At 45.4% G+C, this 18,485-nt stretch overlaps 1 protein-coding gene across 2 annotated transcripts; it reads right to left on the bottom strand.

Moving 5' to 3' along the window:
- On the bottom strand, positions 1 to 18,485 carry NFRKB (nuclear factor related to kappaB binding protein). Of its 2 annotated transcripts, none has more exons than XM_026863779.1 (26): positions 18,410 to 18,485; positions 17,677 to 17,830; positions 16,968 to 17,169; positions 16,746 to 16,873; positions 15,518 to 15,692; positions 15,228 to 15,329; positions 14,566 to 14,639; positions 14,095 to 14,179; positions 13,591 to 13,771; positions 13,282 to 13,390; positions 12,683 to 12,809; positions 11,706 to 11,771; positions 10,638 to 10,717; positions 10,514 to 10,557; positions 10,010 to 10,070; positions 9,148 to 9,322; positions 8,430 to 8,536; positions 7,872 to 7,995; positions 7,376 to 7,455; positions 6,463 to 6,683; positions 6,086 to 6,362; positions 4,986 to 5,204; positions 3,747 to 4,532; positions 2,915 to 3,021; positions 2,002 to 2,137; positions 1 to 1,309 (listed from the first exon to the last, which is right to left on the bottom strand). In XM_026863779.1, exons 2-26 carry the CDS (start codon positions 17,809 to 17,811, stop codon positions 1,184 to 1,186), a joined length of 3,927 nt encoding a protein of 1,308 aa, XP_026719580.1. In that variant the 5' UTR covers positions 17,812 to 17,830; positions 18,410 to 18,485; the 3' UTR covers positions 1 to 1,183. The 2 variants fall into 2 exon arrangements, with proteins under 2 accessions (XP_026719580.1, XP_026719581.1); XM_026863780.1 differs by having other exon boundaries at positions 10,010 to 10,067.

The following is an 18,485-nucleotide window of genomic DNA, read 5'->3' as shown; positions in this document are numbered from 1 at the left end:
TTAAAAAGAACCATCTTACAAAGAAGATGGACAATCTATTAGCCCGTGACAAGCTAGACAATCACTGTACACAGAACAAGCTGTACAAAACCAAAAGGAGATGGCAGAGATATTTGTAAGGCTTTCTGCACTTTTATTCTTCTCCTGGCCCAACACGTCTTCTGATCTCATTCCGAGAAAGCTTCGAGGTCATGTCAGAACAGCCACGAATTCATCTCCGGTATGTGCAAAATCCAAACAATTGTACAGAGAGAGATAAAATTGCAAACATAAAAACAAAACTAAAGGCCAGGATCACGGGTTAAAATATTTCTTCTCGGTCCAAGAGACTACAGTTTGGGTCTACTTGAAAACATACTGCAAACTTTTAAAACATGCTACAGTCTTTTTTGCCTGATAAAAAGGTTTATTTGTTGAGGACAACTAAGAGAGGATCCTTCTGGTGAACACCTTCTTCTGCCTTCCCAGTATATTTCCATTTGCTGACAGACTTGTTCACACAAGGATTTTATCTCCTCCACTTCTCGCTCCTCCCCATGGTTACTTACTTTTTTACAGCAAAAACCATCTTGACTCTCATCCTGCCTTTGACAGGAATTTGACATGGAAGTGGTACCTGTTCAACAGTTTGAGCTCAGAGATAGGGGAGAGGTATTTAAAAAGTCTATAAATAGTACACTGAATGTGTTAGGGACCTACTTCCAGGCTATGTTACACACAAACTTGTGTCCTAAGTCATCTATATAAAAGCAGTGACAGCTAGACTCCAGCAAAAGGAGGCATCTTCTTCATGACTTTGAAAAGTCTGAATTACCCCTTCCACAGCAGTTTCCCTGGTTAAGGAAGAACCAAGATCAGCTGCTTTGTCTACAACCCAAAATGCACGGAAACGGTATTTGCAAAAAAACCCTTCAGGTGGGAAGAGAACAAACAAAAGGAAGACATTTCTCAAATGAGCAATGCCACAGAACTTGGCTTTACGCATCCAGACCAAAATGTTTTGTTTCGTGGCACCTTTTGCTGTGGAGTTTCTACCTAGACATCACAATGCTGACTCCAGAGAAGTGGCTTGACAGAATCCAGTCCAACCCCAAGCCATGACTGTGGTTAGGGGGGTCTTGGGTGGAGGATGACCACGGACTTGGGGAAGTCCTTGGGAAACGGTCCATTTTCAAACCAGTGCTCAGAGCTGATCTTGGGTCTGTTTTGGAGATGGAGCTGTTGTCACAACCACAGTGGAAACTGCCTTCGTAGAGCCAGACACAGTTCCTTGCTGGAGATGAGAGGCTGGTACTGTTTGAATCCGCACCTGAGAGAAATGGAAGGAAAAATAACGTCAAGAACAACCCGATGACACACTGCACCTGCATCACACTCTGAGGCTTCTGCTGCCAACAAAAATTCAATTATATGAACAAGACCAAGCAGCAAAACACGTCAAGAAGAGAATGTGTCACAGGAAGATCACTCAGTCCACTGTTCACGTGGGATGGTGACGAGATGTCAAGATTACAAAGGAAGACGTAAAAACTAGTTTGAATAAAAACGTACATGTCAGCTGCTTTTATAAGTTTTCAGAAGGAGGACTCGGGCCCACTTCTACAGACTTGTTACTAGCAGCCCTCAATCAGGATTGTTTGGAATTACAGAACACTAAGTTTCCAGACAGAAAGATGAATATGCAGCCACGTGACTTCTTTGAGAAAGCAGAAGCTGAAGTACAAGGCACTACAAAAAAAGCCACGTGTATAGAAACAAACCTTTAAGCAGTCGAGAGCTTTTCCTGACAGGACTTTTGGGTTTACATTCAAAACACTGCTTCAAGAACATTTAAAAACTGTGTGGGGATGGATGGAAGGTGAAGGAGTGACATGTTGCACGTGCTTAACACAGACACTACCGCCAAGCTGCATACCTCTACTTTTAATGGAACTTTACAGAATCCTCGTGGAGATTTTAAGTCATAAAAAAAGCAAATATCACCATTCTAGGTGCCATTACCTGCGTGGCCTGGCCTTGCTGCTGCAGCTGCTGTAGTTGCTGGGCAGTCAGAAAACTCACTGGCTTGTTCCCAGCGATCAGTTTTGTCCCTGCCGGCATTGTAGTCAGGATGATATTTCGGCCTAACCCACTGATGCTAACGAAAGGGAGTTGTTGAAAGGTTAGTGAACAGCACAGCAGGCTGGGTCTTTCACAAATTGTTCTTCAGTTGCTAGGGGATGAGATTTACTTATCTAATTTACTGATGATTTTACGTAGTGGGGTTTTTTTCCTCACAAAACTGGCAAATACACAAGCAACCGGTTTATGTCAACATTTATCCCTACATAGAGCATTATTTTATCACACAAATTAAAGCCATTCTGGGACTCCGGACCACGTACATCACTGGGTTAGTCTGAGCAGACTTGAGCACTTCTCGAGGAATGCAGAAAATTGCCAAGCATACAGTGTTCTGCCTTGAAGTATTAACTAGGGGAGACACTACCAGAATTCATGGGAGAATAAACAAAGAGACTTCAATATCTGAACGCCAGAGGAGTTTTCACTGAGGCAGTTAACGCTTCCCTAGTTTAATGGGGAGATGGCTTCAGATTACAGACAGTTTTGGGTATGTCACCAGGTTAATTCTTGCTCAAACACACAGAGTGAACCTAATAGATGGTTTCAAGGCAGAAAGTTTTGGTTTGGTTTTTTGTTTTTTTTTTTTCTTCAGTGTTTGCTACCCAAATCTCAGGGCACGTAAACAAAGACTATGTTCTCACTGCCACATTCACTCCGTTTCTTGCTGCTAACAGACTCCTGAACAGACTGCAGGTCTCTTCCACCCCCTGCTTGTTAGTTCCCCAGGAACCTTCTACACAGACCTGCCTCAGCCTATTTCTGAAGCAAAACTAAGAGGCAAAGTACTCACTTGGCCCCGAGGTTGCCCTTGATGATGGGGGCAGTCACCACGCTCTTGCCTTTCACGGGCTGGCTGATCACTGACAGAGGCACCGTTATCCGTGCTGGTAGTTTACCCTAGAGAAGTTGGAGAACACATGAGGATCTGCGGGGAGTTCAGCAGAGAAACTGCCTGACAACACGTAATTACCACTCCGCTTGCTTTTTAGGAGTCCTGGGAGCAAAACTCAACAGCAGCTTTGCTGATGAAATCTCTGCTCCATTTCAGGCTCATGAAAATTCACCTCCATCTCATTCACTTCACAGCTGCCTCAGCCCCGAAAACCCCCATCATCTTTGCACCACAGTGCTTCTCTGGGAAGGATCAGTGTATCCATCTGTGATTTTTATCCTTAGGGAACTATCATAGCGTCGATTAGCTTAATGCAACTTTCACCATACGGTTTACGGTGCCTTCACTTGTAGGCATTAAAATTGTGTTAAACTGGGAAATCGGTGAAAAGGTTAATACAAGTTACAAGCAATTCTAAGTTCTGACACCATTCCAAGGGGAATTATTTCAGAGGTGTGGGGCAAGACACTGAGCTGCACGAGGCAGGACTTTAGGTAAGCAAAGTTTATTTCATTGACTCGCAAGAGGAGGTAGGGGAAGACATTCTCTGTTTTCTGGTCACTTAGCATTTCGCTCCAATTCTGACACCGTGAAATTAGTCACAGACCCACGTTCTACAGTATTTAACTGGAGCAGATGTAAAGAGAAGTTTTCAGATGTAAAGCATCAGTGTATTTCAGCGTTCCCCTTTCTCACCCCCCTCCACCAGAAAGAGGTGAGCGTTACTTACTGCCTGGGATGTAGATACTACCGTGGTGCTGACGGGTACCTGCCGCACGGCCGTGGCTCCTGTGCCCAGCGTTATGGGAGTGCCAGCAGCTCCCGAGGCCACCGCCACCGCTTTGGAGACGGTGGCACTCACGGTTGGTAAAGAGACAGCTGAGGTATGGCCCGAGCCAGGCACGCTCACCGCGGAGGAAGAGGGCACCTGCTTAGCGTGAGTAGCAACAGTAATAGTCTGCCCAGCTTTGGGCGGCATCACCCCGAGCCCCTGCACGATTCGGATGGTAGCAGCTGGCTTGGCCTCGCTGGATGCCGCCGTCGTTATGGTTTTGCTCTTCTGATCTGCCACAGTCATGCCCAGGGCAGGCATCAGGCGGAAAGCAGAGCTTGTGGGCTCTGCTGTCTTTAAGTCAGGAGTTACTTTAACCACCGTGCTTCCAGCTGGGCTGGAAGAAGCAGAAGTGGCTGTGCTGGTCTTGGCTGGAGAATCAGCATTCTGGACAGGATTGGATGTCACGTGCAAAGTGGCAGAGATGCCTTTCCCACCAGCACTGCTCCCCGCAGCGGCTGTGAAGAGGTCCTGAGTCAGTTTGACAGTAGTGACTTGAGATTTGGCCAGGGTGGCCATCATGTCCGGGGTAATGCGCAGCACAGTCTGTCCCTTCGCGTCTGTGGTGATGGAGGAGGGGGGTAGGCGCAACACATCCTTTCCTTGGATCCGGAAGTTGGTCGCTGTGAGCGGGATGCCACTGCCAGGCTGGGTCTTCATGCCAAGTTGTCCTGTGATAGCCACCTGGAAGAGATCAGGGTGCATCAAGCCAGGACACGGTCCGAGGCACAAACTCCCCAACAGGACGTTTGCTCCCATCAGAACTGAAGAGGCATGATGCCAGCACTCGCTACACTAATGAAAATAGTTTTGGTCATGTGTCAGATGGCATTGCCCAAACCACATACAATATGAAATACTGCAGAGCTGCCTTTTCAAACAAGGTGAATGAAAAGGAGATCAACATCTGAAGGTGGTTAACCTTGGACTAACACATCCTTTACCTGCAGAGGAAAACGGGGCTCAAATACACCAAAACCAGCATCTGCCTAAATCTGCATGGTCAAGAACTCACATGGCACTAGGGCTCACTACAATTTTCACCACCTTTTCATACCTGCATATCACATCTGTCACAACAAAGAGGAAACAACAGAGTGGTGGAGCCCAGCCCCTGGTTTCTCCCTCTCCTCCCACCTGCTTGATGATATTCTGCCCAGCTACGTTCTGGATGACAGTGGGAGAGGAGGTGCTCGTAGCAGAACTGCCTGGAGAGCTGGCTGGTGGCTTTACAGCAGGACTGGGCGCTGCCGACAGCCCCGTCACGGTGATTCCCGTCTGTCCCGACACGGAGCTTCCTGGTCTTTGCACCTGCACCGGGCTGGTTTGAGCTTTTACCGGCAGAGTCATCACAGCCTACAAGGCGGCAGAGAGACAGCCTGTGAGGGAACCAACACAACACTAACGGGCTAATAGTTTGGTCTTTTTGTCTCGTGCCTTACAGCTTGCTAGTTCTATGGACTTTTTACTGTAATGCACAATTTAACAGTGCCATATAAATAGGCAACACGGAGGAATAAAGCACTGACTGTATTATTCACACGCAATGTTTCTACATTACTGCCCTGCAGTTACTGCATATTCCATGCACCATACCAACATGCTAGAAGAATCACAGAATCATTTCAGTTGGAAAAGCCCTTGAAGCTCTTCCAGTCCAACCATGACCCTCACCCTGACTGTTCCCAACTCCCCCAGATCCCTCTGCACTGGCTCAGCCCGACTCTTCAACCCCTCCAGGGATCCCGGGGACTCCCCCCCTGCCCTGGGCAGCCCATTCCAATGCCCAACAGCCCCTTCTGCACAGAAATCCTTCCTCAGAGCCAGCCTGACCCTGCCCTGGGCAGCCCATTCCAACGCCCAACAGCCCCTTCTGCACAGAAATCCTTCCTCAGAGCCAGCCTGACCCTGCCCTGGGCAGCTTGAGGCCATTCCCTCGGGGCCTGGTGCTGGCTCCTTGGCTCCAGAGACTCATCCCCCCTCTCTGCCCCCTCCTGGCAGGGAGTTGCAGAGGGCCAGGAGGTCTCCCCTCAGCCTCCTCCTCTTCTCCAGACTGAACCCCCCCAGTTCCCTCAGCTGCTCCCCATCAGACCTGTGCTCGACCCTGAACCAGCTCTGTTGCCCTTCTCTGGACAATGTAACTCAATGCCCTTTTTGTAGTGAGGGGCCCAAAACTGAAGAAGCAGCCAGATTAGAAATCGGGAATCACTCCACCACTCCCACGCAGCCAGACCCACCTGAGGGAGCACTTTGGTTTGCGTGGCCGTAGCTGGAACGCGGATCTGAGGCACGGATGCAGGTTGCTGCTGCTGGGTTACCACCGGGGCTTGCTGAGAGGCAGCTGGGAGGCTGGACTGGGCTGTGACCACGCGGACCTGCGGCAGGCCCGAGGAGGTGGTGTGACTTACCACCCGGGGCGGGGGCGGCTGCGGCCCTGGCTGCGCCGGGGAACTCTGGGCTGTGGAAAGCAACGTCCCGAGCTGTGGCATGGTAGGGGATGATACCAGAAGAACACTACAGCAAAGATAAAAGCCAGAAGGTCAGCAACGATGCAAGAAATGACAAAGAAAGAACCAGCAACTTCCAGAAGCGATGCGTGAGACAGAAGAAATACCTTTGGCTGGGTTTTGCTGGCTCCGACCCGGCACTAGATACACTCTTGCTGACCACAGACACCGGCGGGGGTGAGATGGGTGTTGCTGGTAATGCTGGTGCAGTTGGTGTCACAGGCGTCACGGGGGTTGGTGGCATGCTGGAGTCACTGAGGCTCAGCTGACTGGGCTCTGTTGTGCTGCTGGGGAGGGTTTTCACAGAACTCTCCTTGTTACTGGACTTCTGCAAAGAAAACACGTCAAGCATGAAGGTCTTTACAAAAACTGAGTTTGACTGCTGCACTTCAGAGTGGGCTGAGCACTTTAAGCTGACTTCTCTATGGTTATGAGTGATGCCCTGGTGCTAAATCCTGAAATCACAGATGACTGACTGCCTTCCTCAACTGCAGCCATGGGTGGGCTGCTGTGTTTGGCTATTCCTGTTCTCAGGAAAACTCAGCTGTGACAAACATTCATAATGTGCAGACTTCCACCTTGGGTCATTTGCCAACAGCAACTACTAGAGATATCTGATATTAATAAAATAAATAAATAAATAAATAAATAAAAGACACATCCAAACCCTGACAGCTTCAACACAGCGAGGGGGAAGTGCACAAGACGTGTTCCACATGCTCTGCTACAGATTAACCTCAAAACTAGATCTGAAAGACCCTCCCTAAAATAGGGTTCATGACTTAATTCTAGTGATCTTTCAGCCAAAATCAACAAGGATAACAGTGGAAGCTGGGAGGAGCAAAAGTTCCCTCTTTCCCTCTTCATTTTGTGTACTGGTGCTAGGCCAGACTGATATTCATATACCTAATAACTCAAACACACAGTAATCTATGGGTGCAGAATTTACAGATTAAATTAAGCCCCTATCTCCTTCCTAGTCCCTGAAGCATCTGTGCAAACCCATGCAAAGAAATTTACCATTTTAGCCGGAGGTTTTGGCTTCTGCTGAAGAGCTTTCTTGGCCTTTGCTGCAGCAGCCTGAGCCTGGTGAATCCGTTCTGCAAATACAAATTAATGGTTAGAGCTCCTGAACATGAGGAAACACGAGTAAAGAGGCCTATCAAGAACTGTAAATTCATCTTCAGGCAAGAAATCAACCACACAAGTCAGGTAAAATACAAAGAAAAATACCAAGTAAAATTAGCCAAAAAGGTTGAAACAAAGGGACATAAGAGGTTGTGGATGTACATGTACATCTGCAGTTCTTGCACACGGGATGTTATTTTTCCAATACTTCAGATTGACACACTGCTCTGCAAGACTGGATTTAAGTGCTCACAGACTAATATTAGCAAACTGATTAGAGAAAAAAAATAGACTGATAAATTAAATGTTCACTATCCAGCTGGACCAAAGCAGCTCAAGAGATTTATACACATTTTAATTTCTTAATATATCACTGAGCCAGGCTTACCAAACTCTTCCTCGCTCCTGTCCCGGTGCAGGTAGATCCACAGCTTGCGTCCAATATCGTATTTCACACAGGGATCTTTCTCATAATGTAATCGATCCAAAGCACCGCTCACAACAGTATTAACCTGGAAGTTCAGAATTCATGGAGTTACAAGATGTCCCTGGTTCGGCCAGCCAAAGGTCATCCATCAAAAAGTAATCCTATTTGGCATAAAACCCGAGTAAGCTGCTAGGAATCTTCCTTTGATAAGAACTGACTTAGAGCAGATATTGCAGCACAGGATGCTGTTTGCCACTTTGGATTAAACGGAGCTTCCAGCAAAGCTCAGAACTCTGAAAACTAAATTTTTTAATCTAAAATGCGAGCAGCTGTATGACACAGTGTTCATTCTGTGGCTTTTCTAGCTAGTTGCTCATCACCCAGAGTGAGGAGCAGATCTGCAGCAGCTCAGAGCAGTACACAGGTCTCTTCTGCTGATCAAAGCAGCATAAAAATTACTGGGGCCACTGAATACTGCCCAGTGTCTTTTTAGGAGAATCTGTTTGAGGCCAGACTTACTTGAGCACTTGTGACATCAGGAGCTAAGAACTGGGAATCCTTAAGCAGCTCACAGATTTCAGCACGAGTTCCTTCTCCATTGGGAAGGCGAGCAGCAGCATCACGAACTGAAATACAAAATCGGAGCTTGAACTTCCAGCTGTTACGAGGCAGCTGCATTCGAGTCCTGCAGCAGACACATTCTGGTATTGCTGTCGTTCCCCCGCTCTCCTAGCACCAACCTGTCACTAAAATCGAGCCCCCACAATCCCTCAGAGATACAAGCAGAGATTATAAAGGGCCATTTTAAAGTACATTGACTGTGCCAGCTTTGTGCTAGGAGCCATGAACTGGGGGAACAGCACTGCACCCCAGAATGACTTCTGCAGTGCCTCAACTTCACAACAATGTGCTGAAACCACCACTCTGCTTTCCAGTTACCCAAGTCTTGGGTTCAGGCAGCCCCATGGACTCTCCTCTGTATTTCCCATTTTCTTTCAGATCAAAATCAACACATAGATGCCTTCTTTTGTAGTTATTGCTGCTTCCAGCATTTCATCACCTCTATTCCATTTAATTTATTTCTTCTTTGCTTATGTCATCCCAGTCTGCCTACGTTTTCCCTTTATAATGTCGATTCCTAAAGTTTGAGGGGTCAAGGGAGCCCTTTTTCAAAAAAAAAAAAAAAAAAAAAAAAAAATAAAAAAAAAAAAAAAAAATCTTTTGGCCATCACCTTACCAAGGGACAAGATGGTGACATAGGCTGGTCTGTCCGAGCGCAGGAGAGAATGCTCTCGGGCTTTGTTTAATGAGGTTTCCTTGTCAAACACCCCCTTGACAGGCCCAACAACTGACTCAAAGCCATGCATACGGAAGGTGAAAGCTTTGTGGGGCTGGCTGTAGCGGTAACGTTCCTGTATGCAGAAACAAAGAGGACTGAATTTAGCAGGAAATATATAGTGAAAAGTTTTCAGATTTATGCTACGTTTGTACTATAAGTTATTATCATTCTCCAAGGAAAGGGTTTTTTAAAATTAAACGGCTTAAATACTGCTGTATAAACTTATTTTGGAACATGACAAGCAACCCTTTCTTCTCCTCCTTGAATATGGTGAAAGAGATTTCCAAAATTTAACCTGGATATTCTACAACACACTCAACACATGTACCCAGGGAGAAGAGTCATCATCATGTGTTTCCCTTACAATGCATCCTGGCATCTACTACAGACAAGATAACTAAGAGAAGGGGTGCACTTATTGCCACCTCTCCTCTGCTTGTACTCATACATGCCTAAAAAATATAGGGAGAAGTCACCCTCATATGCTGGGGGATGACAGAGGAGATAGAAAGGTTGGCACTACCAATTTCAATTAATTTTGCCCAATACCCATTGGAAATACAAGTGCTTTTGAAGTCAGCAACTAGGATATATTGTTAGCAAGTTTTATGTAAGGCCAAGATACCTACTTCAAGGCAGAAAAAACATATTCTTTAAATTAAAGTTTCTAGAGTATAAAACCGCCATCCCATGCAAATTCTCTTGTCTTAGTGGCCAGCTGTTTCAACATGTGCATTTAAAATGAAGATTCTCTTCTTACCTGCTCCTGAAACACGCGTTTCTCCTCTCCGGTGCTAGGTCGGACTACATAGTCAGTCCTTCTGAAACAAAGGTCACCATCAGTTCTGAACAACCACCAGCCCACAACAGTCCCAAAGAACATCCCCAAGGATTAGTCCCACATCCTTTCTGCAAATTCTTTTTAGAAAATTCTGAAAGCACTTAATATAAATGAGTCCTGCAGAGATCTTAAAACACTCTCCGCACACTGCCTGAAGATAAGCTAGGACTGCAAATAATCTAGTTATCCAGACATAAATTAGATTACAGGTTTGCTCTGATAATATACGCAAAATTGGAGAAAACCAGTTGCCTTTGTGAAGTCTAGTTACTGCATTTATAAAGTCAGGCTACCAGGTTCCCTCCTGCCCCACGATGTAAAATCATTTTAAGCAACCAGCCATCGACATCCAGAGACGCAAGGACCAAACTCCATAGCTTTAGCACACGCTGCAAAAGCTTTCAAGCAGTATTATCTACTTACACTCTGGGAACTGGTGTTGTGGCATCTGAGCTGTCTTCATTTTCCTGTCGAAAACCAGAGAAATGTCAGTGATATAACTCAGTCAGGTTTTGTTCTGCTAGAAGGTGATTTTTTTCTGACTCACTTTGAAAAATGTTTGGTCTTTGGTCTCCAACCAGAGCTGAAACAGTCCTGCCAATTCCTTCTCATGATCTTGGCAAGAACCTAGTCCAAGAAATCAGGGAAAATCAGAAGCAGAAGTCCTTTATTTGTTATGAAGCTGGTTGCTTGTACCTCCCAGTCATCTCCTACTGCCTTCACCCCTCTATGCACCACCGGTCACAAGGCATCTTCCACACTTCACAGATGCTCCAATTTCAATACTTCAACACACACTGACTTAGGAAAGTGCTAAAATCTGGTTATTCTACTATGATGGTATAAAGGACAGTGCTTCAACTCCTGCCATAGCAGGCAAGATACTGTCTGAGACACAGACACCTGGTATCTACAGATAGTTCCTACTCCCCAAAGTAATCCCACTTCTGAGTCCGTGAGCAGAAACACGTGCCTACATAACCTCCACCACAAGCTGTGAAAGGGACCACAGGAATGGCTTCCTGACTCCAAAGCTCTGCAATTTTAAGCCTGCAAATATGGTCACTAGAATCACTATAGGTAAGAACAGAAAATTTTGCCTCACAGCTAATGAATGAACATAAACGCAAGACATCTGTAGTTCAATCTGTATGAGCCTGGGCACACTGATTATCAATTTCCTTTTTGGTTCCCACTTTTAAAAAAGAGAACAGTGTCAGTTTGCTTCACAGAGCTGCTTAAATCATTTATAGTTGTAATAACTAATAATTACTCTGAATAATCGGCAGGTATGCTCTACAGAAGGGGAAACAGGAAGGTGTGCAGACAGATTGGAAAGGTGATATGAACATGGTTAGGTCTGCAAGATAAAGAAATACAGCCCAGCACCTTTGCTCACTCATTCTCTGTCTGCTTCTGAGACTAATGTCTTGTGAAAACCTCGAATTCAAAACACAGCCTCACTCAGCTAAAAGCAAAGAGGCGGCCTAACCAATGAATTAACATCTCTGCTGGTCTTTCTGTCTGGGCTGCAGCAAGCTGAAAAATTAAAGTCCTGGAGAAAATAACAAACGCTTGCTATAGTAGAAATGACAGAAAAGCACAAGACACTCACCGAGCAATTTCCACTGCTGAGTTTTTTCCTTGAATTCAACAAAAGGTGAGAAGCTGGAAGGAACATCTACAATGAAAAATGTGCATGTCAGACATTGCACAATCATCCAACTCCCTTGGATCCCAAACACCCAGGTCCTACTGCTGTAACACAAGCTGTTGAGTTAGAGTCATAACGACAGATAAAGCGTTTTAAGTGATTATGTAAGTGCATCTCTAAATTTACACTTGCCCAAAGGGAAGGTAAGCACTCACAAGAAACAGCGTGAGCCCAAGGAAAGACCGGGATAACGAGTCTTTCATCTACAGGCTGTCAGAGGAGATCCTGTTCGCGCTGCGAGGCACCAGGAGCTGTTACTGCACGGTGACTATTCCTGGGCTCACGGGAAGTGAACTCGGGATGTACAGTATTCACCAGCATTATGGAGAACATTAAGTATCTGTGTGGCAAAGGCCACTACAATCTACGCTGACCCTTCCTTTAAAACTTTCCACTACACAAGTGAGAACCGCGGAATAGTCCAGTTTGAAAGCAATCTCTGAAGCTCAGCTAGTCTAAGTCCCAGGTCAAAGCTGGGCCTTCATGTTTCCAGTGGATTGCTCAGGGCATCCTCTAGTGTATTTTTTATTATCTCCAAAGACAACTAAGATGTCTTTGCACCAGGAAAAGACTAATTTCTTCCTGCTTCAAACATCTCGCCTCTAAAAGATCTAAAGACGAGAATCTGCCTGTCCAGAGGAAATTTCACACATTTTGACATCCTCAGGAATAAAGATGGATCTTATCTACTATCCACATGCAAAACAAGTCTACTGCAATCGAGAAATGTAAGCCATAAACCTGAACTGGGAACGCTGTCAACAATATAATGATTTATTGCAGTGATGAATTCGAAGTTGACTGGAGCTATAACATAAACCAGCACTGATTAGAACTGAGGTACCAGCATCATCAGCGTTTTTAACAGCCATCCTTACCTCTGCTGTCACCTGTCAAGTATTGCAAGGCGGGTAAAACCAGTTCAGACCAGTTAGAGGCAAAGGAGAACCAGTTATTTAGTGCACTGGCAGGAGAAGATTGCCAATCTAGAACTTTATCTTCAAGCTGAAGAGGAAAAAGAAAACTTCTGTTAAAAGATCTCTCACACTTCAAACTATGACTGTTTTAATAGAAAACAAACCAGCTAAACATACCCAGAAGACAAAAAGATTTTTATGTATATAAAAAAAAAATCACCTGACTTTTTCAAGTAACCATAACATGGTAATTCAGAAAACAGACACCAAAAAGGGGAAAAGAACTTCCTCATCTCAGCCCTTAATATAAAGAATACATCTAACCATGATCTAAGGAATGGGTACGCAAAGACAGATATGACTGACTGATTTAGAAAACATGTTAATAACAGAAAGTTCTTAAACCAAAGGGTTTCTTTTCTTTAATATGGGACCTACATCTTAATATAATTTACAGCAGGACAACTCTGGAGAAAAGTTACCATTACATAGCTATAAAACCCTCTATCCCCCAATTTTGCTTTCTGCAAAGATTCTTAGGTAAGAGGGTGGTTCCTTACCACAGAGAGAGTAGCAGGTCCTTCCAGAAACAGTATCTCCAAAAGGAGGAAAAAGAAGCTGGAAGATATTTCATTTATTCCAAGGCATGGCTTCATCTCTTCAAGGGGTCTTCAAATGAAAGAGAACACAAGCAGAGTAAGTTCCCTGAGTAAATATTCACCTTTATATATAAAGGTGAACACCACACACTTCACACACCCCAAGCTGCACAAAACCAAAGCCTGCAACAGTCCCACAAAAATCTGAGCCTCAACATCTGCTGCTCTCTCCATCCACGCAAGGCCTTCAGGGCCCTCTGAAGCACTTACTCCTCTTTGACAGATGACAGGGGGAGGGGGGAAGGATCCTGAGACATCGGTGGGATTCCATCCGCATTGCTGAGAGAGTCAGCCAAATCTTCCACTTCGGATTTAATAATCTTCAGCTTTTTTTTCTTCTTATCTTCCTTTTCCTTCACCTTTTTCTTGAGGGTTGCAAGGTCGAATAAGGCTTCAGATATGATAAAAGGTAAGAAGAACAAGTTTTTTACCATATTTTATTGAGAATCACAAACTATACATATAAACACGTATTTAGAAACGTATGTAGTGTGCACTCATTCACCACCAGTTCATTCCATCCTCTCGGTCATTTCCGTGAACCTTTATTTTTCCCCCCTCAACACACTGTTTGAATAGAAAACCCTTAGTTTTTAAACCAACGTGTATGAAATTAGAAAGGCAAAGAGACCACCCTCCTCCTCCTCAGGTTCTCACACGCACAGGATCCCCTGTATTCACACAGCACACCAGTACCGTGGCCAGGCCACTGACCTGCTAAGGAACCTTTCCTGCCAGCATTTACTCGAGTCATAATGTCCTCGAGAGTCAGGTCTGTTGTCACGAGATCGGGGTGGTCCTACACAGGACAACGGGATAGAAATTAAAATTGGGAAAGGACAAAGTGTTAAGATAGCAACAAGGGTACAGAGGATAGCCCAAGTGGTGAAATGCCCCAAACTCATCTGGGATCAACTTATAAAGTTATCCGCCAGAGTAGAAGTCGGGAAGTCTAACCCTGAAATCAAAATGTTGTCTCTCCAAATCACTGAAATTACAAAATCCTTCTGAAAAGATAAGCAGGAGTTGCATACAGACACAGACAATTAAATACAGGTTACAAAAAGGGCTAAGGGTGGTTGCACACGAAAGAAACAGCAATCGTTCTGTCACCCAGAAGCACCCTGAACTTCACAGCTAACAGATATAAGGTAGTCCCACCCTCCAGGCTTCTTGACATCTTACAGGTTGACGTTTCCGTTTCTCATGGTGCTTCCTCAACATCATCTTCAAATCACTTTCCCCAAGTTCTATCTTGTCTGCAACAAAAAAACATTCGGAGATTATTTGCACAGTTTTCCATTATTGTTGCAAGACTTCTCAGAACACCATTTTCTATCCATTCCCATTTTCAACAATCTCCAAATCTCAATAACTGATTTTTCCTTATTTGAATTTGGTTTTTTAAATCAACCTATTTATTTAGCCCTTTCTTCCCCGGGTCATCAGACTTCACTGCTGATGCAAGTATGGAAGTGAAAAGCAGCAAGAACCAGCTGTGCTGCACAAATTGCAGACTTGATGACAGTCATCTTAGGAGGAATTCCCTCAGCACATACACAAAAATATTTCAAACTGGACTATGATAATGCTTCAACCATTAAAGGCAAAATGTCACAGAGAAATCAGTAGTATTACACAAACTGTAGACCCTTGCGTTAAAATACTGGCCTTCCAAGGATAAAAAGATTTAAATCAACTGGGAGAAGACCCAACTGTTTGGGAGACTGCAAAAATGAAGCATGACAAGATTTCCCATCGCACAACAGATTTTCAAAACTGATTTCTTGCAGGGTCTCAAAGTAATTCTCACCCCAAAACCATGTCACCCCTAGTTCAGTTCTCACCTGCTGTTTTCATGTCCAAGGTTGATAGTGTAGGGATCACTCTCAGGGGAACTGGTGGACTTGGACAACGTGCTGGAGAACTTGGAGGCCAAGAGCTCAGATCTAAAAAAAAGAAATTTATTTCTGTAAGACCTAGCACCAATCTACATCATTCATTTACCCCATGCTGATTAGATCACAGACAATAAAACAGCAGTTTTCATTCTTCTATCAAAGACATTGTCTCCACATCAAAAATTTGCCTTTCTCCATTCACACTGCCAAGTCTTCAGGGCAGGGCAGGGCATTACCTTCTTCATCAGAAGACAAGGTGGTGTCTCCACACTCCTCCTTCACTTCCCTCAGAATCTTCAAGTAGCGCCGATGCGTCCGTCTGTCTCGTTCTTCCGTGTCATACGTTGGTGAGAAGTGCTTTCTCCTTAGGGTCATATCAGGGCCTCCTTTCCTAGCTAAATCCAGCAAGTACTGGAAGAGGAGATAGGTGTGACAACAGTTATGATCTCAGCTAAGGCACCGTAAGCCAGAACAGATAAACTCAACTCACACGCTTCCAGCAAGTTTAACAGGTGGAGTTGGCGCAGCGAGCACCTTGGTACTTTGTAAGGTAACCCTGACAGTATCTGTCACACACAGGATTTTAAAACCAGAAATTTAGCCCACCACTTCAAGGGGTAAAAAGCAAGGCAAAATTTCTGCACCTTCACCCATGCACACAGTAACCCCACTGTCATTTTATGTGGACTGTTAAGAACCACCTGACTATTGGTCTGAGACCCACCCCTGCAGCTTCCATAATACAGACATGGAATGTTGCCTCTTTGGAAGAAAACATTTTACCCCTTATAGCTACAGAGGAAACAGCTTCCTACACGCTTCAGTGTTCTTTTTCTCATATCACTGTGGGGTGTTTTATAAAGACAGGCTTCCATCCCCATCCATCCATCCATCCATCCATCCATCCATGCATCCATCCAATACCTCTTTCAACATCTAAGCGTAATGAAACAATAAGCAAGAAAATATTTACAAGACATTTCACTTGGCAGCAATTAGCTGACAACAGCATCCACAGAAGATTTCCTCAAGGGTTTACAGGCATCAAAATCAGAGTTTTGTATCTATTCTATACCACTCCCGGTGAAGCTGAGAATTCAGACAACTATGTATTTAGCAACCTTACTTGTTTCAGAATGACAGAAATGGTAGAAAATGAAGGCAGAATGACTCATTAATAGGAGAGTAAGGGGTAAAGGGGCAAATGCAGGAAGCAGGGGACAAGGTGGGCATGGAAAAAGGACACAAGCGAGAGCTATGAGAGTTTCAAAGCCTGGTATTTGCCAACATCGCAATGTTTCTAGTGTTCTCATATTATAAAGGCCACTAGAAAACCAAAAAGGCAGCATTCATTAAAGGAAAGGCTCCTGAGAACTGTGGATGCACAAATACCGAGGCAGTTTGCTGACAAGCTAATCTCTAGAGAGCACGGGGAAGCGATGACCATGCCCTGAAGACACTCACATTGCGGGAAGCGAGGATCTGCTTGAGCAGGCGGTAGAAGTATTGCTGCTGGGAGCTCAGGTAGCGTTTGTACTGGGACTTGAAACAGAGCTGCCGGTACTTCACAACTTCAGGGTTAAAGTGTCCATCTGTAAGGAAGAGGTAAAACACGCTTCGTTTTTTTCAACTGCCAGTTGAGAACTTCACCCTAAAGACACACAAAAGTTTATTACGCTCACTGACCCCGGAAGAGTTTCTGGGCGATGTGCAGAGGATTTCCAAAACGGAAGTTTTCGCCACTGAACAGCGCAGAGATGAGTTTGTTTTGATGTTCTCGGTTGTTTTCAGGAAAGTGAGGCAGGAATTTTTTTAGGTGGTCTTGCTGCGCATCTGTTAGCACCTCCTGCCATGTAGACAAGCTGACAACTTCAAAGAAGATCTCAGGCTAAAGAAAGCAAAAAATAATAGCAAAGAAAATGCATCCACGTCCTTGACAATTTTCTAGGCCTTAAGGCTTTCTGTGGTTAAGTAACACAAGTCATGAGACAGCGTCTCATCGAATGCAGAAAACAAGAGGAAAGGTGAGAAAGTGAATGATACTACTAGCAAGGAAATAAATTCAAAGCTTGTCACAAACAAAGCTTTCTCAAAGGCAATTTTAAAATTAGACAGAACTAGTGGAAGGTGTCCCAGCCCATGGCACAGGGGTTGGAACCATGTGATCTTTAAGGTCCCTTCCAACACAAACCATTCTATTATTATTTAAGAAAAGAATATAAAAGAATGGTTTCAAAAGATATTTTCCTGATACTAATGAAAGCTCTTTTTGAAACCTTTTCCAGGACAGTCAGAAACATTTCCCCCTCGTTTCAGTTTGCTCTACAAGCCTCACAAAGGGAGTTAAACACACGCTTTAGGAAGGCTCTGAAGAAGAAATCTCCGCACAACTCACGTCCTCCAGAAGGTCCTCGGGCAGGCTGACTCTGGTGGTGCCCAGCATGCAGTCCTCCATGATGCGTGTGCCATGTCCCTCCCCGCAGGGTCCCAGCTCCAGGGGGTCCGTCAGCATATGGTCCAGCGAGTCCATCCTTCACCCTCTCCCGCCCCTGAACAGCGGCAAAACGCTCAAGCACCAAAACCCCCAAACCCCGGTACGTGCCCAGCTGAGGAATGGCCGCGACGCCGCGCTGGATGAAGCGGCAAGCTACAGATCGGGGCTGCGGGGCAGGCGAGGCGTTACGGCGCTAATGTGCTCTGCCACTACAACACAAGGCACGCCAACAACATGTTTTCCCGGAGAGCGTGCGCCGTGCCCCGGTACAGGCAGACTGGAGGGTACGGGTGGCCGATTTCACCTCGCTTCTCACCTGCGGGAGCTGTTACCCATGGAAGTAAATACCGTGAACAACTCTATCTAAAGCCTGAAGGGGGGTTAACGCACGAAACCGAACGGCAGGTCTAAGGCAGGATTTCTCCCCGGTTGGATCTGCAGCCGTGAGCGGGCCAAGAGCCCTGCTCCCCTCGAGCACAACCGGGCACAGCCGTGCAGCTCCAGGCTCTGAGGAAAACGCACGAACCACGCGGAATAAATCAACAGGGGAAAACAAACAAGCAAAGGAACAAACAAAACCACTTAAAAGCTGGGCCGGACGGTAAGAAACCACAGAACCCCCCTCATTTCATACCTGCTACGCTGGCTCTGGGCTTCCCCCTCCGCGGAGGCACCCGAGACCCCCCGGCCAGGCCGCCCCGGAGCTCCGC

Source organism: Athene cunicularia (genome assembly GCF_003259725.1).
Source record: "Athene cunicularia isolate RWA chromosome 24 unlocalized genomic scaffold, athCun1 chr24_part1, whole genome shotgun sequence".
NCBI lineage: Eukaryota > Metazoa > Chordata > Aves > Strigiformes > Strigidae > Athene > Athene cunicularia.
This window is presented reverse-complemented; position numbering and strand designations above follow the sequence as displayed.